Source organism: Marmota marmota, unplaced genomic scaffold (assembly GCF_001458135.2).
Source record: "Marmota marmota marmota unplaced genomic scaffold, marMar, whole genome shotgun sequence".
NCBI lineage: Eukaryota > Metazoa > Chordata > Mammalia > Rodentia > Sciuridae > Marmota > Marmota marmota.
Window position 1 is genome coordinate 25104057 of NW_026000037.1, and position 24970 is coordinate 25129026.

At 36.1% G+C, this 24970-nt stretch overlaps 1 protein-coding gene and 1 pseudogene across 8 annotated transcripts in view; one reads left to right on the forward strand and one right to left on the reverse strand.

Annotated features, from left to right (window-relative positions):
* Map3k19 (mitogen-activated protein kinase kinase kinase 19) overlaps positions 1-24970 on the reverse strand; it is a 54658-nt gene that overhangs the window by 22030 nt on the left and 7658 nt on the right. For 3 of the 8 annotated variants that reach the window (XR_007350899.1, XM_048812189.1, XM_048812195.1), the window contains exons 3-7: positions 21022-21210; positions 18697-18851; positions 16323-16438; positions 14660-14775; positions 5000-5096 (exon numbers count right to left, since the gene is read on the reverse strand). Coding sequence is in view for 7 of the 8 variants with exons in the window: in XM_048812189.1 (XP_048668146.1) it covers positions 5000-5096; positions 14660-14775; positions 16323-16438; positions 18697-18851; positions 21022-21210 (673 nt within the window). In the remaining variant the exon portion in view is untranslated. Of the gene's footprint in view, positions 1-229; positions 387-4999; positions 5097-14659; positions 14776-15333; positions 15593-16322; positions 16439-18696; positions 18852-19211; positions 19317-21021; positions 21211-24970 lie in introns of those variants that run through there. The other 5 variants (XM_048812190.1, XM_048812191.1, XM_048812193.1 and 2 more) reach the window with 5 other exon arrangements.
* On the forward strand, positions 23390-24064 carry LOC107136679 (annotated as a pseudogene).

A 24970-nucleotide genomic window follows, 5' to 3' on the forward strand; every position in this document is an offset into this window, starting at 1 on the left:
TTTTTTTTTTTTTTTTTTTTTTTTTTGAGACAAGGTCTCTCTAAATTGCTGTGGCTGGCATTGAACTTGCCATTCTCCTGCCTCAGTCTCTCAAGGTGCCAGGGTTATAGGTGTGGACCACCACACCCCGAATGACAGCATATTTATTGTTCAGTTTCATACCTGTGCCTTTTAACGAGACTAATGCAAAAAGAAAATAAAATTTTCCAAAGGACAAAGTTTTACTTACAATTAGGCAGATGATAATGGTATTTACTGTCTTTGTCATCCAACATATTTTGTGGTATCATCAAAATGCATCTGGCTTTAGTTTCCTTCATGTTTAATCAGACAAAACAACTTGGCTGTGTGCTTTCTAACATTATACAATAGCAAGAAATGCCTCCCTAAAAATGAAGGGCATATATTTTTTTAACTTTTCAAAGAACCTATTACCACACTAATAAAGGACTTGGAATTGTAGAGCTGGAAGGAATTTAGAAGTTATCTGATTCAAGCCCTTCATTTTAGAGACAATGAAAATGATAACCATGAGTTGTGTGGCATGCTGAAGGTCATTCTTCAACTTGAAAGGAAGATAGATGTTTTTCATAACAGTTTTGCAGTCATCCTCGTGTGTGAAAACCTAGCTGACATGTTAGAGTGAGAAAAACACACAGGATACATTCCAAATATCTAAACTGTCAATGTAAAGGATGTTCTGAGACAAAAGTTAGGTACATTCAGTGCTTTACTGTGGAAGCTAGAAAACTGAGTGTGTTCATGTGAGCCATATTTTAAAATGTATTTATAAATCCAGAACATTTTCAAGCAAATTTAAGGTACTCAAAAAGTCCAATTGACTGATTTCCTATTAAAACCAAGGAACAAAGATACAATAAGCAAGTATAGGAAATATCTGACTTTTTGGAAATTGTTAAGAGAATGGCTGTTGTCCTAATTATTGGTCCAAAATGGGAGGAAAAATGTACTGAAATCTAGAAACATATAAATATTCCTTTGGATCTGTTTCTTGAATATCATGAATGGCCAAGGAGCCATGAGTAAGGCCTCTGAACCTATCCAGTAGGTCAGGAAAGATGATGTTTTGTCATAGGTTAAAATAAAGCACTTGAGTGTTTTATCATGGCCAAGCGCATTTTTCACATAAGGAAGTGTAAATTAACCTTGCCAGAAAATGTTACCATAGAGAGAAATTAAAAGGCAACATTTCAACAAAGGCAGAAACACATTTGCTTCATAGAAAAAGGGAAAATGATGTTCATTAAATCTCAGAAAATGATCATTAACTTTTTGTTAAAGCCATTTTTATTAAAATAGAAACTTGCAATCTAACTCAGCCTAACCTATTCCAATGCAGAAAAATTATTGTCTCCAGAGAGGTCTTACTTTCATGTATGTTCCTTTTTTCTGTTTAAATTGATGCACATATCCATCTGGGTTATGAGTATTAAGGTTCGACATGCTTCCACATTCTCTCCATGTTTTGATAATTTCCCAATTTGTGAATCTCAACATAGATTATTTTAAAATCCTATCTTCCACTTTCCTGTAAGTTCAGAAAGCTTACTTGAGAGACTAGGGCACATGGATTGCATGAAAATGACAATGTACAGGAAATCCTCTGTGCTAAGTGGGCGTCAGTAGAGGAAGAAGAGTCTTTGGTTAGTAGTAGGAGAATCTTTGGGGCTATGGCAGAGGCAGTATGACTTGAGGGTCAGTAGCCACCAGGCTTGAAATATAGTTATGGAAATTCTTCCTGATAGTCCAATCCAGAGTTTTCCTGTTATGGACTGTTTATGTCCTCCCAAAATTCATACACTTGATCCCTTATCCACAGTGTGGCTGTATTTGGATATGGAGCCTCTGGTGAAGAAACCAAGATTGCATGAGGTCATAAGGATGGGGACCTAATCCAATAGAATTAATGTCTATATAAGAAAAGATCCCAGAAAGCTCATTCCTTCCTACTCCTGCTTTCTCACTCTGTGTGGACAGAGGAAAGACCACATGAGAGAAAAGCAGCTTTCTGTAGACCAAAAAGAGAGCCCCTTACCAGAAGCTGATCCCTGCCAGAACCCCAATCTCGGATTTCCCAGTTTCCAGAACTATGAGAATATAAATGCTATTTAAGCCACCTAGACTGTGGTACTTTGTTATGGCAGCCAGAGAGGACTGAGACATTTCTCTCTGATTTTTCAATGATTTATGAACTTTCTCACGTCTTTAAAAAGTTCTTCCTTTTTTTATATTTAAAAAAATTTTTTTAGTTGTTGATGGACTTTTATTTCATTCATTTATTTATATGTGGTGCTGAGATTAGAACCCAGTGCCTTACACATGCTAGGCAAGCACTCTACCACTGAGCCACAACCCCAGCCCCACTTTTTAATCCAACTAAGGGTTAATTCTGTTCCTGAAACTAAGAATCCTGACATATTTATATCGTATTAAAAAAAGGTTTTTTGTTTGTTTATGGTTACCAGGGATTGAACTCAGAGGCATTAACCACTGAGCCACATACCCAACCCTTTTCTGTATTTTATTTAGAGACAGGGTCTCACTGAGTTGCTTAGCACCTCATTTTTGCTGAGGCTGGCTTTGAACTCTTGATCCTCCTGCCTCAGCCTCCTGAGCCACTGGAATTACAGACATGCGCCTGGCTAAAAAAGATTTTAAATTAAGGTCAGTAATTTTAGGAAACAGGTTCTTATTTTCTCATGAAGACAGTAAGTTTACAGCTCAATTTCTAGTCTACAAGGTCTGTGCATGCTGTCTTCTGGAAAAAATATATGATTGAGAAAGGCAAGTAGATTCTTCTATAAAGGAAAAGGTGGATTTTTGCCTGTAAATTGTATTTTACATGTTATCCTCTCTAACCCGTAATAAAGCAAATGCATGCTGTGAGAATTACTAAAGCTTTTCATGCAGAATGTTGAGGGCTATGAAGTGATCCAAACTTTAGGAGTTTATATATATTTTAATTAATGATGTTCCCTTTTGTTGGATAATATGATGGAGAGATGTGAATTAAATGACTAAATATGTATAAACAGTCACATGGTGTATGTATAAGATGTTCATAAAGTATGGGAGCATTTTGAACATTAATAATCGGGCATGCTAGAACTGACATGTAATTGGTATTTAAAGAGATTAAATTGATATTTAAAGAGACATACATGACATTTAAGATAAAAATGCGCAACAATACTCAAAGAATCTCTTCATTCTGACTTTGGGACAGAAAAGAGGTACTAATTCAACCAAAATCTACCAACTCCAAGGAGAATTTTTGTAAGGTCCTTGCTTAGCATCTGGATGGCTGTCTTAAGTGACAGTCTCCATTTTAAGAAAAATTTTGCTTTTCCACCCAAGGGCATTTCTGAGAAAGGTTCACCATTCCCTCATATCAACCCAACCCTTTACCGCCACATTAGGACCTGCCCAGCTCTGATTCCTGAGCCTCCCCCATAAAAGTCCTGAACCCCAAGCCTGTTTTCCTCTCTCTGTCTATGAAGAGATGGACTTTATTGGTCAGCTTTGACAAATAAACTTTCGTGAGTATCTCTGCTTGGTCTGTGTCTTTCATTTCTTGCACACCTGTCTCCTGGTTCCTCGCTTTCCTTTCAATTTTCATAAGAAAGATCATCATTTCTTGGAAATTTATAACCCAACTTATTAAAGCTTAAAACTGCACAAGCTCACTGGAGATGCTGCCAAAGTGTTATGATTCCAATGTGGAACCGGAAGTCTTATAGATCAATTTGAAAAGAATAGCTTTCACCGAAAATGGCAAGTCCTCTCCAAGTTAAGCAGAATAAATGGACGATTTCACCTCTTGGAAGGTGCCCCTGGGACACCATTAGGCTTCTGAGGACTTGGTTTTGAAGTCAATGGACATCAAAGGCAGACCACAAGGACTGTTTGGAAGGGGACCAAGAATTGTTTATTTTAATAAGCTCTTCCAGGCTTAATGGTGTTCATATATTAACTATTGCTAAATTTTTCTCTGCCCTCAGCCTAAGAGAGTCCCAATGAATTTGAGGGAGGCAGGAAGCAGACCAGCAGAGGGCAGCAGGTACAAGGGATTGAAGGAGATGGAGCAAGGAAAGAGCTGCAGCCTTCAGGGAGATGCAAAGGGATGAGAAAAACAGGTATCTGAGAGAGCAGCTTCCCTGGAGTGTTAGACTAAGAAACCAGAAAATTGCCAGGGAAAAATTGGAGCAGTTCAAATAATCATTTAATTTGTGAAGGTTATAGATGAATAGTTGGTAACTCTTCTGGAGCAAGAATCTACAAATACCTGTGGTCTACAAAGGGCACATAGGGATATTGCAGGGTATTATATTTGAAGTAGGTGTTATTATGAAAAAATAAAGCCTCACAGGCTCACTCTCCCACCTTCCTCTCAAAAGGAACAATAGCTCAGGGACCATGGCTGATGGAGAAATGGTGGGCTCTAGAAGAGGGCAGATTCCTGGAGCTGTTAAGAAGTGGGGGAAATTATGTCATTAGACAAAAAGGAAAGGGACAGAGAATGGTAGACTGAACTGGAGTTGAGTGGACTAAAGAGAAGAGCCAGGAAGCCAGACCTATAATCCCAGCTGCTTGGGAGGCTAAAGCAGGAGGATCTCACAAGTTCAAAGTCAGCCTCAGCAAATTAGTGAGGCACTAAGCAACTTAGTGAGATCCTGTCTCAAAATGAAAAATAAAAAGGGTTGGGGCTGTGGCCTGGTAGTTAAGTTCTGCTGGGTTTAAAATTCCTGGCACCAAAGTGGGGTAGGGAGCCAGAAGAGATTTGCCCATTTAGATAGGGGTAACTTGCCAATACTCACTAATTCAGATATGGACCAAAGGACAGAATCATGAGTGGTTTTTATTTCACCTTGTGCTTTTCTGTATTTTCAAAGTTACACTGAATACTTCTGAAATTGGGGGAGAAACCCAAATAATCAATATTATCTTTGTAAACATATTAAGGACAGAAGTTGGATACCTTCTGTCCTGCGTGACCAGTCTTTTCCTTCACCCCTGAGATCTCCTTCTTCACTAACCAAAAAGGAATGACTGCAGTCTTCATCTTGGTCAAATTCCTGAAACATCATAAAATAAAAACAGTTATTCAATGTACTACTTTGTTGACAGGATGAATGCTGAGTTTTCAAGGCTAAGTCTCACACTGTGGATTCTTTTTAAATTGGATGAGGAATTTAGGACTAAAATAATGAGAAAGTATCTACCCCTGGAGCACCAGGCTCAGATAGTCGCAGATGTTATTAATTGCATAATCAAAAACGAAGGTCAAAGCGGAAATCACATGGACACATAGAAATTTAATATTTTATACTTTCTCATTTCAGCATTCAGGCTACTAAGCTGCCACAAATTCCATCTGGATGGGTAACTGGAAAGAATCCTTCAGCCACAGTCACAGTGAACAGCCCCAAAGGAACATGATCTTTTGTATAATGCCTCCTTGAGGCATTGTTTACGAATGGGCGAGTGGCAAGGATGTAAATCCCTGCCCCTTGTGGAAGCTACAGATATGACCCTAGACTGAAGGAAGCAGCAAAGCTGATTAGAGTTTTCACTCTGATGGCTTTGTGATCTAATCATGGTGCACAACTTCTCAAACTTCCTTTGTAACCTTTAGAAAATGATCATTATATTGAAAAACAGTTGAAAACAAACTTGATTTATAAAAAGTGCTTTAAGCTCTCTCTAAAGTGGAAATGTTTTCTTAGTTGTTGTTTAGTTCCTTCATTACAGTTGTTCTTGTTGATTTTTTGTTTTTAAATGTCTAGAACCAGGTTGGGTATGTAGCTCAGTGGTGAATCACATGCTTAGTATGTGAGAAGCCCTGGGTTCAATCCCCACAAGTCCCTGTGAACCCTGCCCCCCACCACCCCTACCACCCCCAATTTCTAGAACTACAACAGGTGCAAATAGTAGTTAAAACATCCCATCACAACCTGAATGTTCTAACTGGCTTTCGTTTCTATGATCTGGGTGAATCACCTATTTCAGGGATCTCTGGATGAAAAGTCTTTGCCCTAAATTCAGGTGCCTGTCATCTGACAGTTCAGACAGTAGTGTATCCCAAAAGCTTTTGATATTTTATTCTTTGATTCCCAAGACAGCTTAGAAATTTTTTCTTGCTTTATTCATTATAATTATCACAGAAAATAATAAAAGTAAGAATCCTCCATTTATACTGCCATTGAAAATAGTTTAAAGTATTCAATCATGATAACTTAGTTGTCTCACTTACTTTTGTGCTGCAGTTCCTACTTTTATAAAACATTGTCTATCTCCTGGCACATTTGAGCTGTCCTGTCTCAGCTCATACTGGCTGTCTGTAGCAGATGGGTTCGTTTTGCTCTCAGGCTGTTGTCAATTTCATTGCTTCTCTGCATTTCAAAAATTCTACCAAATCTGGCAAATTCCTCTCCTTCCCATTCAATTGCAAAAGAGGAGGACTTTACTCTTTCACAATGTATGTACATACCAAAAAAATTCTTTTTAAAAAGCAAGAGAAAAAATTGCCTAAAACCTGACAACTAAAAAGCAAACTCTGTTAACATAGAAAACATCTTTTCTTTATATTTTTCCTAAGTATTTAATAATCTAGTTGCATCATATAATTTTTTTTTTTGGTACCAGATTTGAACTCAGGGGCACTTAACCACTGAGCCACATGCCCAGTTCTATTTTGTATTTTATTTAAAGTCAGGGTCTCACTGACTTGCTTAGTGTCTCCCTGTTGCAGAGGCTGGCTTTGAACACAAGATCCTCTTGCCTCAGCCTCTTGAGCTACTGGGATTACAGGCTTGCACCACCACACTCAGCATCATATAATTTTTTTGGCATGATATATATATATATATATTTTCACTTAAGTCGAGCATAAGTTCTCCCTGTCTCTCGCCACATGATCCCCCGCACTGCCTCTGCCAGCAAGAAGGACATCTTTAGATGTGGACCTGGACCTTGGATCAGGACTGTGAGCCTAAATATACCTCCTCTTCTCCTTATAACTTATAAATGATTAGCATAAATTTATAAGCAATTTATTAAGCAAACATCATTTTATTGGAATTAAATATTTTTCTTCAATTAATATCTATCAGAAGGTCATAGAAGTGTCCCCGTGTAATAAGTCTCTTAAGTCTTCGACTATAAGAGCCTTCTGCTTGTTAGGACATTTTTCATTCTTCATTATTACACATAGTGCTGTGGACATCTTGGCAATGCAAATCACAATTTTGCATTATTTTTTTAGAGTAGATTCCTGGATAACAAATTATTAATCCAAAGAGTATGAAAAATCTTAACCTTTATTTACACACACTACTTTAAAAGTAGAGCTTACACCTACTATAATCCACCAGCAGTGTGTGTGTTCCACTACATTTCTTCCTTTATCAATTATAATCACTTTTCATTTTTATTAATGTACTATATAAGATTGGCTATCTTATTATTATTTGAATGTAAACACACTAATGAATAGGAAAGTTAGAGATAGATGCTTAATGATAATTTTTTTTTTAGTATTTATGGTTTTCACTCAGATCCTTAGTCTAGAATACTCGATGAGACCACAAAACATATTACTACCATTTCATATAGTTGAAGTGACTCAGTGAGATTTTTATGCTAAATTTTGGGGAAATAGCAACCTCATTTGAAAGTGTTAAATATACTACTGGTTCTCATGCTAAGTTTATAGGTTGGCTAACGAGCTCTGGTCAATCTCAACTGCTCAGTTCATTTAGCAGGTGGTCCTTTAGGAAGAGTTAGAAGACAGCAGAGTGTAAGCATACCTATCTACCTACAAAATACATAGCAATGTCTAGCATATACATATATATTGCCAGACATTGTTTTATGTACCTTACATATATTAACTAATTTTATTCTCACAACAAACTCTAAAGGTAGGAACTATTATTTTCATTTTACACACGAGACCCAGAGAAGTTGAGTAACTTACCCAAAGTCACATAGCTACCTGTTACAGAGCCAAGATTTACATTGTCAATACTCTGAAGTCTGGTTCCAAAGCTTGTAATCATTCTACTGTCTTTCTACCATGAATAGATTGAAATAAAAAATTTCAACAAGAACCAGAAAGAAGAGAATCAATAATGAACAAAATGAAGTTGTGTTATGCAAGAAAAAATGAAAGATGTGTAATACTGATAAGGGTCCAATAAAAGTTTCTGCACTGGAATAAACAAAAAAACCATCAAAAACAAAAAAGATATTAGGAATAAGGTATACCTGAAAAATGATCCTGGAAAAAAAAGGTTAATATCAAAGCAGCTCATTCTAATTTCTTATAGAATGCTAATTATGAACAGTTTCAAGATATGCTTGGGGGTCACAAGGAAGAGAATTGAAATAATGACATCTAGTAGTGAGTGAAAGAGAGAAAGCATTAGCAACTTCCAAACACAGATGGATTTCATAACCCACTGACAGCAAACCAGGAGGCTCAAGATGGAAGAGAAATAGAGCATAGCATTCTAACTGCAAATACTAGATCACCAAGTAGAAGAGAAAAACAGCCTCAAAATCATAGGCAATGAATTTGGAAAGGGTCTCTTCAGATGAAGAAAGACTGGGAGAGTCTGTCCAGAGCTTCTCACAAGCAGTCCTACCAGCAAGGCAGCTACTTGTATTTGTACATTATAAAAACCTATTTCAGACAAGCAAGAAGAGATGCAAGCCTCCATTCAAAGAAAAGAAGTGAAGATGACCTTGAGTTTTGCTGTTTAAACCTACAGAAAGCACTAGGGGGGAAAAAGGCAAGTCCAACAGTGAAAAAGTCTATTTCACTCTCAAAAATGAGTTCAGAGTTTATTTCAACACCACAGTTAAATATATATANCCGGTAATCTCAGCTGCTCTGGAGACTGAGGCAGGAGGGTCACAAGTTCAAAGCCAGCTTCAGCAATTTAGCGATGCCCTAAGCAACTCAGCGAGACCCTGTCTCTAAAAAAAATATTTTAAAAAGGGGTGAGTTTGTGGATCGGTGGTTAAGCACCTCTGGGTTCAATCCCTGGCACTAAAACAACAACAACAACAACAACCAAACAAACAAACAAATAAACAAAACACCAATGCAGCCCCACAGCAGGGCTTCTCAGCCAGCGCTATTAACATTTAGGGCTAAATAATTCCTCCTTATGGGGCCATCCTGTGCCTTGCAAATGCTAAGCAGTGAACTTGGCCTCTACCCACTAGATGCATTCTGTTCTTCCCTATTTCTGACACCAAAAATGTCTGTAAACATTACCAAACATCCCCTGTGAGCAAAATCACACCCCTCCCCATGAGAGTCAGGATATTAAAATCACTTTGGTAAGATGTTGATTAACCTATTTAGAAAGATGATAAATGTGACAAGTTAAAATATTTAAATTGTGTTAAAAACTTAAAGTTCCTGTTCTAATTAATCTTACCTCATGTCTCAGAAAAGTCTTGATTTAACCATTTTTGTCTTTTTTGATTTTGTTTAATTTTTCAAAATTTTTAAAAAATCCAGTAGGGGTAAATGACTTAAACAAACCAACAAACAAAGCCTTTCCTATCCTTTCTAGACTTTTAGTTATTTCTTTTTTATTTTCTTTCATATCTCTAGCTGATTATTATGGTATCTGTGGAATACAAAAGTAAGACATCACAGGTGATGTAAATTATAGTTGACGATTTAGCATTCTTGTGCCCCACCCCCATCCTCTCAATAAATCTACCCTTTTTTTTTTCAATAGTTAAAGTACAATTATTAGGAATTAGGAATATGTAGGTGTTGTATTATATAGTAGTACAACTGTAGTATAATTGTTTTCTCCCTGGACACAACCAAAAGCCCTTGTTTTTCAAATAAACTGGTTTTTAGAGCAGTTTTAGGTTCACAGAAAATTTGAGAAGGCATAGAGATTTCTCATAACCCCCTGCCCTACACATATACAGCTTCCTCCATGAATAGCATCTCCACCATGGTGGTAGGTCTGCCAGCACATCAGTACCACCCAGGCTCCACAGTTTACATTAAAGTTTACTCTGGACACTGTGCATTATATGGGTTTGGACAAATGTGTAATGACTTGTGTCCACCATGATAATATCGTATAGAGCAGTTGCACAGCCCTCAAAATCCTCTGTACTCTGTCTGCTCTGCCTACTCACCCCTGCTTTCCCCTAAACTCCTGTTTTTAATTTCTAATTGACTTATTTTATTTGTTTTTGCATATCTTTATTTGATGCCTAAATCTTCCTAGCCTCTAATGTTCTCTCCACTTGGTCAGATACATGAAATAATATATCCATTCTATTTCCCTTTTCCATTAATCTGCCCCTCTCCAACCTCTGCCAATATTCGAGCTCTTTGTTCTCTAGACCTGCTATATGGTTGAAGTCCTTGTAGATTTTGTTGTATTCTCTATCAATGATTTCCTCTTCTCTCTCATTTTAGATCCTAGATCCACTGAGTAATAAATCCTATTTTTCCTTTCTTAATTTAATTTATTTAATAGAGCATTTTGTAGCTTTCTTTTTGTCAAAAGAAAGCTCTTCCTTTATTTTTTTTTAAGAATTTAACTTTCTTTCTTTCTTTCTTTGGTGCTAAGGATCAAACCCAGTGCCTCACCCATGCTAGGCAAGAGCTCTACCACTGAGCTACAACCCCAGCCCAAGAAGCTTTCTTAAAAGATGTATAAGAAGTAAAATGTTTAGGAATTTGTGTGTCTGAAAAAAATGCCTTATTCATCTCTAATATTTAATTGCTAGTTTGGGTATAAAATCCTATTTTGAAAATCCTATTCTTTTGTCAGATATTTGAAGGCATTACTTGTAAGCATAACATTATGTTCAGAATAGTGCACATATCATGAGGGTATAGATTCATGAATTTTTATAAACTGAAAATACTCATGTAACCAGAACTCCAATCAAGTAAAAGAACACTATCAACATCACAAAAGCACTTATTTTTTAAACAAAGCACTTTTTTTTTAACCAAAGCACTTTTTTACACAATCTCATCCTGAATTTACCACCATTAATTTATTATGCCTCCTTTGTGTTTTATATAGATGAAATCATCTAGTATTTACTCTTTTATGTCTGATTTTTTTGTTAAGCAATGTATTTCTGAGGTTCCTCTATATTGTTGCATGCCATGTAAAATAATTCATTTTCATTTGTGTATAGTTTTCCACTGTGTGAATACGCCATAATTTATTTATCCTTTCTATTGTTTATAGTATTTGGGTAGTTTCCATTTGGGGGCTATTATGATTAGTGCCACTCTATCATTATAGTATGTATCTTTTGTGAATGTGTATATATTTCTACTGGATATGCACATACAAGTGGAATTGCTGGTTCATAGAGTATGCATATGTTCATTTTTAATAGACACCAACAAACAGCTTGTTCCAAAATGATTCCAACAATTCATTCTCTCAGCAGCAGTGCATAAGAATTCCAGTTGCTGTACATAATTGCCAACACTTGGTATTTTACAACTTTAAAATTTTTAACCATTGTGGTACATGTGTAATATTATCACAATGTGGTTAAATGTTACATTTATCCAATGACTAAAAGCTGATGTGTTTTATTGGCCTTTAGATGTCTTCTTTTGCTATATGTCTGATCAAGAATTTTGCCCCCTTTCTATTGGTCTATTTGGTACTGTCAGTATTTTTTATTTCAACCATTCTAATAAGTGTGTAGTAGCATCTGCTGTGGCCTTAGTGTGTGTCCATCTCATGATCAATGAACACTTCTTCTTGTATTTATTTATTATTAGTATAAATTGTCTAAATCTTTTGCTCATTTTCTAATTGGATGGATTGATTTCTTACTGTTGGATTTAGAGAATTCTTTATATATTCTGGATATGTGACTCACAAATATTTTCTTTCAGTCAGTAAGAAGACTTGACATGCATTTCTAAATCCTTTAATCTTTTAACAAACAGAAGTTTAAAATTTTGATAAAAACCAATTTATTCTTTTATGGAACATAAATTTGGTCTTATGCCTAAGAATTCTTCTTAGATTTACGACCACTTTGAGTTAATTTCTATAAAGTATGAGTTTTAAATTGAGGTACATATTTTTGCATATTGATGTTCAATTACTCCTGCATCATTCAAAAACTGTCTTTTCTCCACTGAATTACTTTTACACATTTATGTAAAAACAAACAAACAAAAAAAACTGTTGAGCTTCTTTCTTCAAATTAGCTTCTATCAATATATGATGCATACTTTGCATTTTAACATCTTTGAAATCAGACATCTTACAACTGTCATAGTCAGGGCTGGGGGTGTAGCTCAGTGGTAAAGTCCTTGTCTAGCATGTGCAAGGCCCTAGCCCCACCCTCAGTACTGAAAACAAAACAAAACAAAATGCCACAATCATTATAGTCACATGGTCACCATTTTGTCATTTTTTTGTGGTATATTTGATGATATTTTATTTTATAATAGGTGGTTTCTTAGATTAAATGCAACATGGTGGAATACATTGCCAAACCCAAGTTATCATATAAGAGGTCAGAAAGTGAACAGGATTTGGCAGTAAGCAATAGGTAATTAACTAGGTTAAAACCTAGTTGTCTGCAGATGAGATATCAATGAGAAAGAAGATGATGTACCACATGGCAGAGCTCAGGAGTAAGCAGCACCAGGTACTACAAAAATTGGGAGTTAGTAAGAGGTTGCAAAAAGATGGTTTGGTTGAAAGTCTGTGTAAGGAACAGAGAGGTATCCAACATTCTACTTCACTGTATGTAACCATACCACTGCTCCACCTCCACCTTCAAAGAAGGAAGGAAGACTTAGTTGGGAATTATTTGAACTGGAAGGGTCTGGACTTAGAGACAAGATGCATGATGAAGAGTGGGAACAAGGCTTCAAAGTAGAAGAGAATCTTTAAGTTTGAATATTGGCAGAAACACTGTATTCATCCTCCTTTCTGACCCAGCTCCTATACAGCCTGCAGCCAATTTATATTCCTGAGTCAAAAGTTTGTAAAATCCTTTTCTGAAGATATTTAATGACCCCGGAGAATAGATCTATAGATACTGACATATATTAGTCCCCCCTCCTCGAATCATTTCACTATCAAATCAATCCCAACGAAGCCCACCAATAGATAAACTGCACCATGGGTAGAGAGCTTCTAGTCAGGTTTTAGTGTCTCCTTAAATATAAATCAATAGTCAAAGGTCTCCAGATATTTGAAGAAAACCTTCAATGTAAAAGATAGAGTTAACACAACAAAAAGAAAAAAAAAAGGGGGGAATGCAGTTGAAATAGAGAACACAAATAAATGAAAGGAAAAACTAAGTTTGTTTATGTATTTTGAGACAGGGTCTTGCTCTATTACCCAGGCTCATCTTGAACTCCTGGGCTTACGTGATTCTCCCACCTCAGCCTCCCAAGTGCTGGGACTACAGGTGCGTACTACCATGCCTGGCTGGGAAAAATAATGAAAGGGGAATAAAGAAAAAAAAATGAAAATTTCCAAGAACCAAAGAAGATGAATTTTCAAGTTTAAAGGGTTCATCTAGTTCCCAGGATAATAATTAAGAAAGTTACCCTAAAGTATTATGAAGTTTTAAAATACTGGGGTTGTAAGAAGATCCTAAAAGCTGAAAGGGAGGGAGGGAGGGAGGAAGGGAGGGAGTAGAAGAAGAGATAGACATACAGTCACAGAGAGAAAACGAATATACAAAGAATAGGAAATTAGAATGGCACCAGATTTCTTTCTTCTTCTTCTTCTTCTTTTTTTTTTTTTGGTGCAGAGCTGGGGATCAAACCCAGGGCTTCATGCATGCTAAGCAAGCAGTCTACTACTGAGTTGTACTTCCAGCCCATCAGATTCCTTAAAAATATAATTGGAAGCTACAAAAATATGGTACAATGAAATACTTCTATGCTAATAAAACATTGTTGAAAAAATTGAAGAAGACACAATAAATGGAATTATGTGGCATTTAGTGTGGATTCAGCTGCAACAATCTTTTATGTTATTAAACACACACACAGAGTTTTGGATAGACTGAATGTTTGTGTCCCACCAAGATTCATATTTTGAAATTCTAATTGCCGGAGTGGTGGTATTAGGAAGTGGAGCTTTGGGAGGTAATTAGATCATGAGAATGCAGTCCTCAAGATGGATTTATGCTCTTATAAAAGAGATACCAGAGGGCTCACTAGCTGTCTCTCTGCCATGTGAGGATACCATAAGAAGTTGGCAGGCTGCAAGCTGAAAGACAGCCCTCGCCAGAACCCAACCAGGCTGGAACCCTGATCTTAAACTTTCAGCCTCCAAAACTGTGAAAAATAAATTTCTATCATTTGTAAGCCTCCCAGTTTATGCCACTTTGTTAAGCTAAGGCAGACAGACACACAACACACAAGTTATACATGAGACTCAGAATTGACTAATTACCACTCTAACAGTAGACTCAGAAGAGTGTCTTACTAATTGTGCTTTACATTTTTTAATGAATTACATTAAAATACAATTATATGATTATTACAAAATATCCAAGTCTCACAGATGAAATGGTAGATAGTGCAGTTGGCTGGTTTTTTTTTAATTTTGTTTCTTTAAAAGGAGTATCTTACCTCACTGCTGCTGATGCTTTGCAAGATTATGTTTTGATTTTTGGTAATTGTCATCATATCAGTTGGAGAAGAATTTGTATCATGACAAATGTCAAGCAATGATTCAGCATGTTTTTCTGTCAAAAGAAAACATAATATTGTGTTTTGATAAGATTCATCTCCAACAATTTCACAGGAAGAACTAGTTCTAGCCTTTAAAATCAGCTTCGTTTTGTCAAATTTTCCTAAAGTAATGGGCCGGGATCTCAATGAAGCTTTAGCAGTAATTTTCACAGGAAAAGATATGGAACAACAGGAATTCATAGAATAAATGGATTACAAAAAATTTTTAAAGGGTTTAGTGACAATTGCTATCATTCAAAGATAAAGAAATAAACAAGGACCTTGAGTTTTTGAGTAAGTGAAATACTTGAGTTAAAGTTCAATCAATCAACACCTGCATACCTATTGACCCTTAAATTCTATGAATTAAAGTTACCAAGAGTCATATTTTTGTTCAACATAATGCAAACCAATTCACATATAATCTCTACATCCTCATTGCAACCCCTCTGTGGGGTGTTAGGATATGAAGACAAGCTTTTCAACCATTCAAACCATCAGCACTTGGTTCAGGGTTGTGAAGTCCTCTTTTTCAGTGGTCTAGGAACAGAGGAAGAACATCTGTTCTTCACCTTTCACAAGGATGATCCCTTGCATGGACTTCCACTGGTGGGTGGTTGGAAAAAAAAAAGTTCTTCATCTATTCCAGTCACCCTGGGACACTTCCATATGTGGATCAGAGTAGTGAAGACTTCATGCTGGTTCTGATGATACTGTTTTTTCCTTCTCTGAATCTCCACACTGCCCTGGAGCATTCATGGAGAATAAGGATGATCTCAACACAACATGGCTAATAATTAAACTGAGTAATACAGGGACTTGCAGAGCATCCTGTAATTTTAAAAACAGGTTACACAACTTTCTTCTTTGGTGAGTGGAAAAGGAGATATTATGAGGTTAAATAGTTATCCACTGTTCTCCCTTCAAACATTCGGGGTTCACTGGTTTGTTTTAGGCAAAGTGGCAAAGTGTAACCCTAACACTGAGCAGGAAATCATATTTGCTCTACAGTTGCCAAGAACAAAGGCACTCAGCTACTCCAAGTGCACTTCCCCATGAAGCCACATTGAATTGATAAAGAGTTCTGAGCACCAAAGACTCCTAGTTACCAAGGGACATTGCTCTCTTATGTATCCCACTTCTTCTATCCTGACATTAAAAAAAAAAAAAAAAAAAAAAACCTAGGCTCTCTATCAATGAAATGAACCTTTTCCAGTAACTCTTCCAGTTAATCTTGACCTTGAAACAAAATTGAATATGTGACCTGCCCTCAGACCCTCCACTTCTTTACCATATTTTGCTTATTTATTCTTTGTAATATATCTTCTGCCTCCAGGCTGCCACTGAGATTTCTCACTTTCTCCCCATGTCTGCCTAGGAATCTCTTTCCCAATTTGACATTGTTTCTTAGCACTTCTCAGAGCATCAAGTTCTGGGCCTTGTAGTAACTGCTCAATTGAGTCATTATATAAATGTATCCATCAAAAAGATGTAGAAAAAGAAAGACTGCTAACAGGCATTTTTAGTTGGAGAATAATGCATGTGAAAAAGAAATATTTACCTGGTTTTGGCATAGAATTCATTAGAATGTCCAATAACTGCTGTTTCTTCAAACTTTCTATTTGTGATACATAATGTACTGCTGATTTTCCACTAGAATCACAAAGTTTAGGATCTCTAGGAAGAACAAAATCAATATCAAAGATTATTTAGTAAAATCTGTTGAAAAAGAAAATAATTATGGCAGGGAAAAACATTGAGCTCAAATAAATAAAAAGCAATCCTGTAGAACTAGAGATGTCACACAGTAGTAGTACTGTGGTAGAGCACTTGCCTGTAAATGTGAAGCCCTGGGTTCAATCCCCAGCATGACCACCAAAAAAAAAAAAAATAAAGTAATATTACAAAGTGAGGATAATAATAATGATTTTGAAATGCATGTATGTGACAGAGAGTGATGATTTTTCAAGATTTAAAATAGGAGGAATATTCTCTATATCTTACTCCCACACTCATTCTAAAGATATTCTAAGATTTGTAGAACATTTCCAACTTTGGGCAAAAATTCTTATAATTTAATGGTGCATAAATCAAGGAAACATAAAACTGTTATTTTATCATCCTAAATAGCTGCATTCATATCTTTTCCTTTCCAATGCTTTAGTTAATTGCTGGCTTTTTTTCTAATGCTAACAGCTTGCTCTTCCATCATTCACAATGGTGGAATTGCATAAAATCTCTCTTTGAAAATAAACTAGTACACACACACGTTAAACTAGGGCTGGGGTAAAGCTCAGTGGTAGAGTGTTTCCTCAGTTCAATTCCCAGCATAACAAAACAAAACAAAATAAAATAAAACAAAAACTATTATGATTTTTTCACAGGCTTATGGTTGAGTGAAACCATCTTGTCATAATATTTAAAGTGTCCCTTTGCACATGGCCATTTCATTTCTCCTTCCTTAGTCCCATAGCTATTAGGCTAAACTGGCTGATATTAGGGCCTTTTGCAACAGTATAAACATCTTCTTATCCTCTCCATGCTGTACTGAATCCTAGCTTTTGATATTGGCTTCCAGAGAACCAAAGGGAACCCATTAACAAATTATAGGGTGGGAAACAACTCTCTTTATTCTTTGCATTCTAGGACAAGGAGCAAGTTGGATTATGGTTTCCAACCTAAAACCTTTTAATTTAAGTCTCTTTGTCATGATGGACAGGGTAATGAGTTATGAGCTCCAACACAGTATTCTCTTGTGGCCTTTTCTCTGGCAAAAGTTGTAATTCAAAAGAAATAGCATAGGACCAAGAATTGGAGGCTGCCACTGCTTTGATATGCAGCTCTAAGCAAGTCACTCTGTTTGGAATCTCAGTTTTCTCATCTGTCAGAGTAGTGTTTCTCCACCAACTAGTCTTTAATCTTCTGTATTCTGAGTCCCAATCCAGTCCTGTTGGACACTATCTTGGGTGAGGTGTTCAGTAATCTGCATTTTTAACAATCACTCCAATTTCTTAACACTAATGTCTGAGGTAGTCTCAAAATTTCATTTTCATTCGATTGTGCTGATACTTTTATTATAATTCATATCCTTGATCATACTTTTCTTCTTGAAGCTCCTTTTTTTTTCCAAAACAAAATTCATATGAAATACTGAGAAAGAGTTGGGCCATCTGTTCTTATTCAATGACAAGATGTCTAGGTATTAGCCATAGAAACTGCAATTCTAACATGAGAGACTATTTATTAACCCTTCCCCCTTTTAAAGTTAATTGCCAACCTCCCAACTTCTAGAAGAGGATTTGGTAAATAGTTATTTTCAGATAACTGGAAATCATTACAATAAATTGCTTTTGATAGATCGACAATGCTTTTCAAAATCGTTAATGACATCTTGGAGGTAGAGATCTGCATGATCAAGAATTATTTGACATTCCCAGTAACTACCAAAATAGTAAGTATTTAAACAAATGAAGAGCTGGCTGGGCACCATGGTGCACACTTGTTATCCCATCTACTCAGAAGGCTGAGACAGAAGGATTGGAGGCCAGCCTCAGCAATTATTGGGACCCAGTCTCAAAATGAAATATAAAAAGGGCTAGAGATGTAGCTCAGTGATAATGTGCCCCTGGGTTCAATCCCCCAAATCCTCTCAAAACAAACAAGCAAACAAAACAAAACAACAATAAAACCCCAAAGAGCTGGGCATCTTAAGAATAATAGGCAGTTATGTAATATCTGTAATATAAGTTATATAATATCTATAATAATGTAATATCTGTACATTCCTTTTCAATTGTCAGTTTTTTTTGACAATGCATCTGCATTTAATGTATATAAGAGAAAACCATCTGCATGTCTATGTTTACATGTGATTTCTGTAAATAACAACAAGATAGATGCTCTTCAACTAGTGCTGACTGACCACTAATACTCACGCGCCATGCTTAAGGAGCTCCGATAGGACTTCCTCAGGTCTATAGACTGTTAGCATGTCAAGACTCTCAAACAGGTCCACATCTCTCACAGCCAGCATCAGAGGAGTCAAGCCATGTTGGTTTGGGAAATTTATATCCAGAAATTCTTCAGATGCCTTTAAAAACATGAGGCTTTATTTCTATTGTGTTTTACTGTATGCCTGTTTATACTAATCTTTGTATTTTCATTACTTGGTTAACTTCTCATTTTATTTTATTTATTTTTTATTTTTGGTGCTGAAGAGTGAACCTAAGGCCTCTCTTGTGTAAGCACATAAACTGCAACTGAATTACACCCCCAGCCTTATTCTTTCTCAAAATCTATTCTGAGGGCTGGGGTTGTAGTTCAGTGGTGGGGCAGTTGCAGGCACTGGGTTCAATTCTCAGCACCACATGTAAATAATTAAAATAAAGGTCCATCAACACTAAAAAAAATCTATCCTGAGAGGAAGCTGAAGAGGTAGAAGAGCACAAACCTGACAGACAGACCTGGGTTTCAGCCTTCCTTCTGTTCACTGGTTATTCAACCTCCCTGACAGATTATATCACAGACACCTTGTTAAATAGTTGATAAAATCAACCTTTGATAAAATAAGAGATGCCAGTTAAATGATGAATAATTTTCATTTGGGAAACACTTATACTAAAAATTTATGTACTGTTTATTCAGTTTAACTGGGTGTCCTGTATCTTTATTTGCAGAATCTATCAACCCTATACTTGCTGACCTTCAGAATCCTCTGCTATACAGTTGGAATCATAACAACTTATTTGCAGTGTTGTTTGATGATTAGAGACAAAATATAAAAAGCACTTATCAAAGTGTCTGACATATAGTAGGCATTTGGTAAACACTTATTGAAACAATTAATAATTTATAATAATAAGGCAGTTTCCTTAACTAGATTTATATAGTCAAACACAATGGGTTTAGTGTTGGTTGCTCTAATGAAAGTAAAATTTTATTGACACAATTCAGAACTGAATTGGCTACTGAAAGGCCAAAATATCCAAACTGCTCATTTTATAGATCAAAGTAACTCACTAATTTCCATCTCTATTTCACTTTATACCATCAGTATAGTCAGTGTTTCTATCTCAGCTTCTCTAGGGACAAAATAGAGATAATGATATTACTTCAGCAGGGTGCTGTGGGAATTAATTAGTTAATATTTTTTTTCTGTCTCTGAGAAGAAATTGCCTCTTATATCAATGTTTATTATTAGTTAGAACCAACATGAAAGTTTTAAGCTGAGAATAATCTTGCAGAAGCACATTAATTTAGCATCTGTCAATTAAGCTCTAGATCCAGTTATAGGCACTAGTTTCTTAAAGCTTGGTTGCTAATCTTTAGGGTGAAAAATGTGATTATGAAAACAGACATTGGATTATAATTACAACTGCTGAGAATAACATTAAAATAAAATGTATTGTGTTTAAGAAAAATTTCCAAGCCTCCTTCCATGGTGCATGGCAATTTTAGACTATCACAGACTATCATTTAGTACAACAAAAGAATTTAAAGTATCCTTTGGTTTTGTTCTAGCTATCCTTGAACTGTACGTGACTGGAATATCTTTCACTCTTTTTTTATCTGTTTGTGTCTTCACCATAGGGGATTAGAAGAAACTGTTTCCTAGCAGCAATTGATTTTCTTTCAGTTGGAAGGTCATGTGGGCCTGACAAGTATTTTTGAAGGTAAATGCCAAGAGCAGACAATTGCCAGTTTCAATAATTAATGTCCTTTAGTTATGCATATGATTTCATAAAGTTCTCTGGGAAAAATAATCTAAAGGTAGAAAATCTAAATGAGAAGATTAGTACTCTCAAAAAACAGCATTTAAAAATATGTCCTCTGAAGTCCTTTAGTCACAACTAAATATTATACAAGACATAGGCTGGCTGATTCCCTTTTCAGGATAAAGATAATAACTGCAACTGGTCCAAAGGGATCTAAACAGCAACTGTACAAATGGCAATGATGTCAAGGGAACTCCTCTGAGCAAGTTGACAGTAGTCCTCTGGAGGCTTCCTGGGAGCATATCATTTCCCAGTGGGCTGCATGACTTCTTCTAGCATTCTGCTGGAGGACTGTGTTCTTTTATTATCTTGTTTTCCACCTCAGCATCCTATTTGATCCTGTTTCTTTCTCATATTCCCTTCATGAACTTTCTGAAATTGCATTTGAAAATACCTTGTTTTTCTTTAAAAGGAGTCATATATGGTCTGTGCTCTTATCACTTGTATACCCACCCAAAGGCTGAAATAAACATCAGTTTAACTAACCAGTAACTGTTGAAGTTTTTCAAGATCACCTTGCCACGAACTTTGTAGAAGTTTCATTTGGGGATCCTGGATTCCACTGATTGCCAAGAGTTGCCTTTGGATATCACAGTTGCCTACATGAACTGCAGTTTGGTTGCTATAATTGCAAAGGGTAATATCCGCTCCCTTTTCCAGAAGAAATCCAATAACCTGTAGCACAAGAAAATTTTTTATTTTCTATTTTTGTGTACCAACTGTATCTTCAGATCTGGGTAGTAAACTGATCTGAATTGGGTGTGGCTCTGATTCACGAAATAAGAAAGGAAAATTAGAAGGAAATAAAAATGGAGGAGTGCAGGTTGGGGTGTGTGGCTTATTGGTAGAGTGCTTGCTTAGTATGCATATGGCCTGGGGTTCAATTCCCAGCACTACAAGGGGGAAAAAAGATTAATTTAGATGCAGATGATTACTACTTACCTTTTTTAGTTTGGGAAATAAAAATTTCTGTCATATAGATGCTTTTTGGGTACTATTTAAAAATATTTTTAGCTGTTGATGCACCTTTATTTTATTTATTTTATGCAGCACTGAGAATTGAACCCAGTGCCTGACACATGCTAGGCAAGTAAGTGATCTACCACTGAGCCATAAAATTACAACCCCAATACTATTTTTTTTGTCACACTAGAAATCTGTAGGTATAATATGCTAAAGTCACACACCACATTGAAATTTTATAATAGTCTATAATTTAGAATATAAAATTCAAATATTCATATATATATGCTTTAATGTTGCAAATATTATTTCAAGTGTTTCTAGGAGAAGCCAATCTGCATTCCAAAAAGTTAATTGATAATTTATTCAACAGATATGAATCAGGTGCCCAGTGTGTGTTGAGAACTGTCCTTGGTGCTGAGCCTCTATCAGTGAGCAAATAGCCAGCCTTCAATGAATTCACAGTTTAGTGATGAACAAAGGCAGATAAAAAGGAAATTGCAGAAATGAAATGCATTATGCTGTCATGTACAACTAATTAGAACAAATTTTAAAATTTCAAAGAGAGAGAGAGAGAAAGAAAGAAAGAAAGAAATTGCAGGTGCTTGGAAGTAACACTGGCCAAATTATATTGTTGTATTGTGTGCATGTATGAATGTAACAACAAATTCCACCATTATATACAATTACAATGCACCCATAAAAATGTGGGGAAAAGGCAATTACAACACATAATTGTAATGATAGAGGCAAATAGAGGAGGCAGAACTGGGGTACACCTAGAAGAAACCAATTGAGCTGTCTTAGGAAGCCCAGGAAGAATGTGGAAGGAAGTGATATTTAAATTGAGACTCCAGGAATTAGACTCATTTAACCAGACAAAGACCAGAAGAAAGATTGTTTCAAGCAAAGGAAACAATGTGAATAAAGGACTGTGAATAAGAGAAAAAGTAACATTCAAACTGTAGAAGAAATTACATACTGATGGAGCTCAGGCAAGAAGGAAGGAAGGAGATGTGAATGAAGACAGTGAAAAAAAACCCCTAAATCCTGAAAGGCTTTACCAACCCCAGTGAGGAGTGAAAGGTGTGTGTTCAGAGAAATGGGAGATAATGCAAGATTTTTATTAGAAAAAATATGGTAAGATCAGTGTTTTAGAAAATCATTTTGAATGCTCAACTAGTTTGATATGGGGAAGAGCATAACTGGGAGATCCTGTGAGTATACCTTGACAGCGGCTCATGGAAAGATAACACAACTGAGAAAGGGAGCCAGTCATGGAAATGGAGTGGTTGTGGATATAATCTAGGGGCATTTAGGAAGCTGAATTGACAAGACATAGACATTGATTAGTCATGGGAATGAACAATGCGCCATAAATCAAGTATTACTCCGGGTTACTGTTTACTTTTATCTGTCTTTTCTACCTGCCAATGCAGGACAGACTGCCATGCTTCATTGCCTGAATGAATGAAATGGCTTTCTCACAGGTCTTTCCATTTCCAGATGTCTTTGAATGAAACCAACTAGAGTGGCTAGCATAAAAAATTCAGATAACAACAAGTGTTGGCAAAGATATGGAGAACTAGGAGCCTTCATACTGCTGTTTGTCTTACTAAAAATGTAAATTGTATAACCACTTTGAAAAACCATCTAGTAGTTTGTCAAATGATTTAATATAGAGTTACCTTATAACCAAGGAATTCCAGTCATAGGTATGGTATTTAAGAGGACTGAAAATGTATGTCCACACAGAAACCTGTACACAGGCATTTATAGCAACATTATTCATAGTGATTTATAGTCATCAGAAGTTGAAAACAAAATTTCCATCAATGGTAGATAAATAAAATGTGGTTTATCCATACAATGGAATATCATTTGGCTATAAAAAGTAGAGACTAATAGGTGCTGGGTGGCATGTTGGCCAAGCTTTCGACAGGCTTCTGGGACACAAAAATGGCTATGGCTAGTGATTTCTATCTATGCTACTATGTAGAGCACAAGGGCAAGTTTGGACATGAGTTTCTAGAGTTCGAATTTCAGCCGGATGGAAAACCTAGATATGCCAACAACAGCAATTACAAAAATGATGTCATGATCAGGAAAGAGGCATTTGTACATAGTACTGTAATGGAAGAACTGAAGAGAATTATTGATGACAGTGATATCACAAAAGAAGATGATGCCCTGTGGTCTCCTCCTGACAGGGTGACATTAGAGATGAACACATTTCTTTTACCACATCAAAAATAGGCTCTCTTATTGAGGTAAATCAGTCAAAGGATCCTGATGGCCTTCAAGTATTTTACTATTTGGTACAGGTCTTGAAATGTGCAGTTTTCAGTCTCATTGGGTTACACTTCAAGATTAAACCACTTTAAATTGTGTTTTTGAAGTTGTTTGTATATTTAATTAAGGAATAGGTAAGGGAGGGTTTATTTACCATTTCACATTTTTAGGAATGTGAAACAAAAAGGCTTTTCTTTCTTTTTCTTTTCTTGGGACCAAATAGGTTACACATCCCCACACAAATTAAATTCTGTAAGTAAAAGCCACTTTTTGTTGAAATTTTGTTCTAATAAAACATCAAAGCCTGAAAAAAAAGTATTGATAAGTACTACAACGTGGACGAATCTTGAAAACATTATGCTATGTGAAAGAAGCCAAATGCAAAAGACCACATACAATTCCATTTATATTAAACCCCAGAAGAGGAAAAACTAGAGACAAAAATTAGATTAATAGGCATGAGGTGGAGAGTTTGGGGGAAAGGATAGCTGGGGACAGCTAAAGGGCACAGAGGTTGCACTCCTCCTTTGGGGGTAATGGTGTTCCTTGTGAGGTAATGAAAATGTTCTAAAACATTTACTGTGGTAATTATTGCACATCCATATGAATATACTAGAACCCATTGAATTATATATTTGAAATGGGTAAATTATGTGGTATATGAATCATATTTCAATAAAGATGTTTTATAAATGCCTTTGTGCTGGGTGTGGTGGTCCATGGGAGGCTGATTGCACATTTGAGGCCAGTCTCAGCAACTCAATGAGGCTCTAAGCAACTTAGTGAAATCCTGTCTCAAAATAAAAAGAGCCAGAGATGCAGTGGTTAAGGCCCCTGGGTTTAATCACAAGTACCAAATAAATAAAATAAAATACCCTTTGCATGCCTTCATGACTCCTGCATGATCTCCTCCTATCTTTCCAGTCTCATCTTGTGCCACTCTTCACTCTTCCTCTGCAAGTGCTAGACACCTTACTATATCTCAAATAGGCACTTTTTCCCAAACTAAAACCTTTTTCTTTATTATTATCCCTTCCCCAACTGCTCTTTTCTTATTATTCCCTCTTCCCCAAATACTCTTTAAATGTCCTTTATCATTATTTATATCTTACTACAAATGTAACCACATCAGTAAGGACTTTTCTGACCACCTTATCAAAAAAAAAAAAAAAAAAAAGGG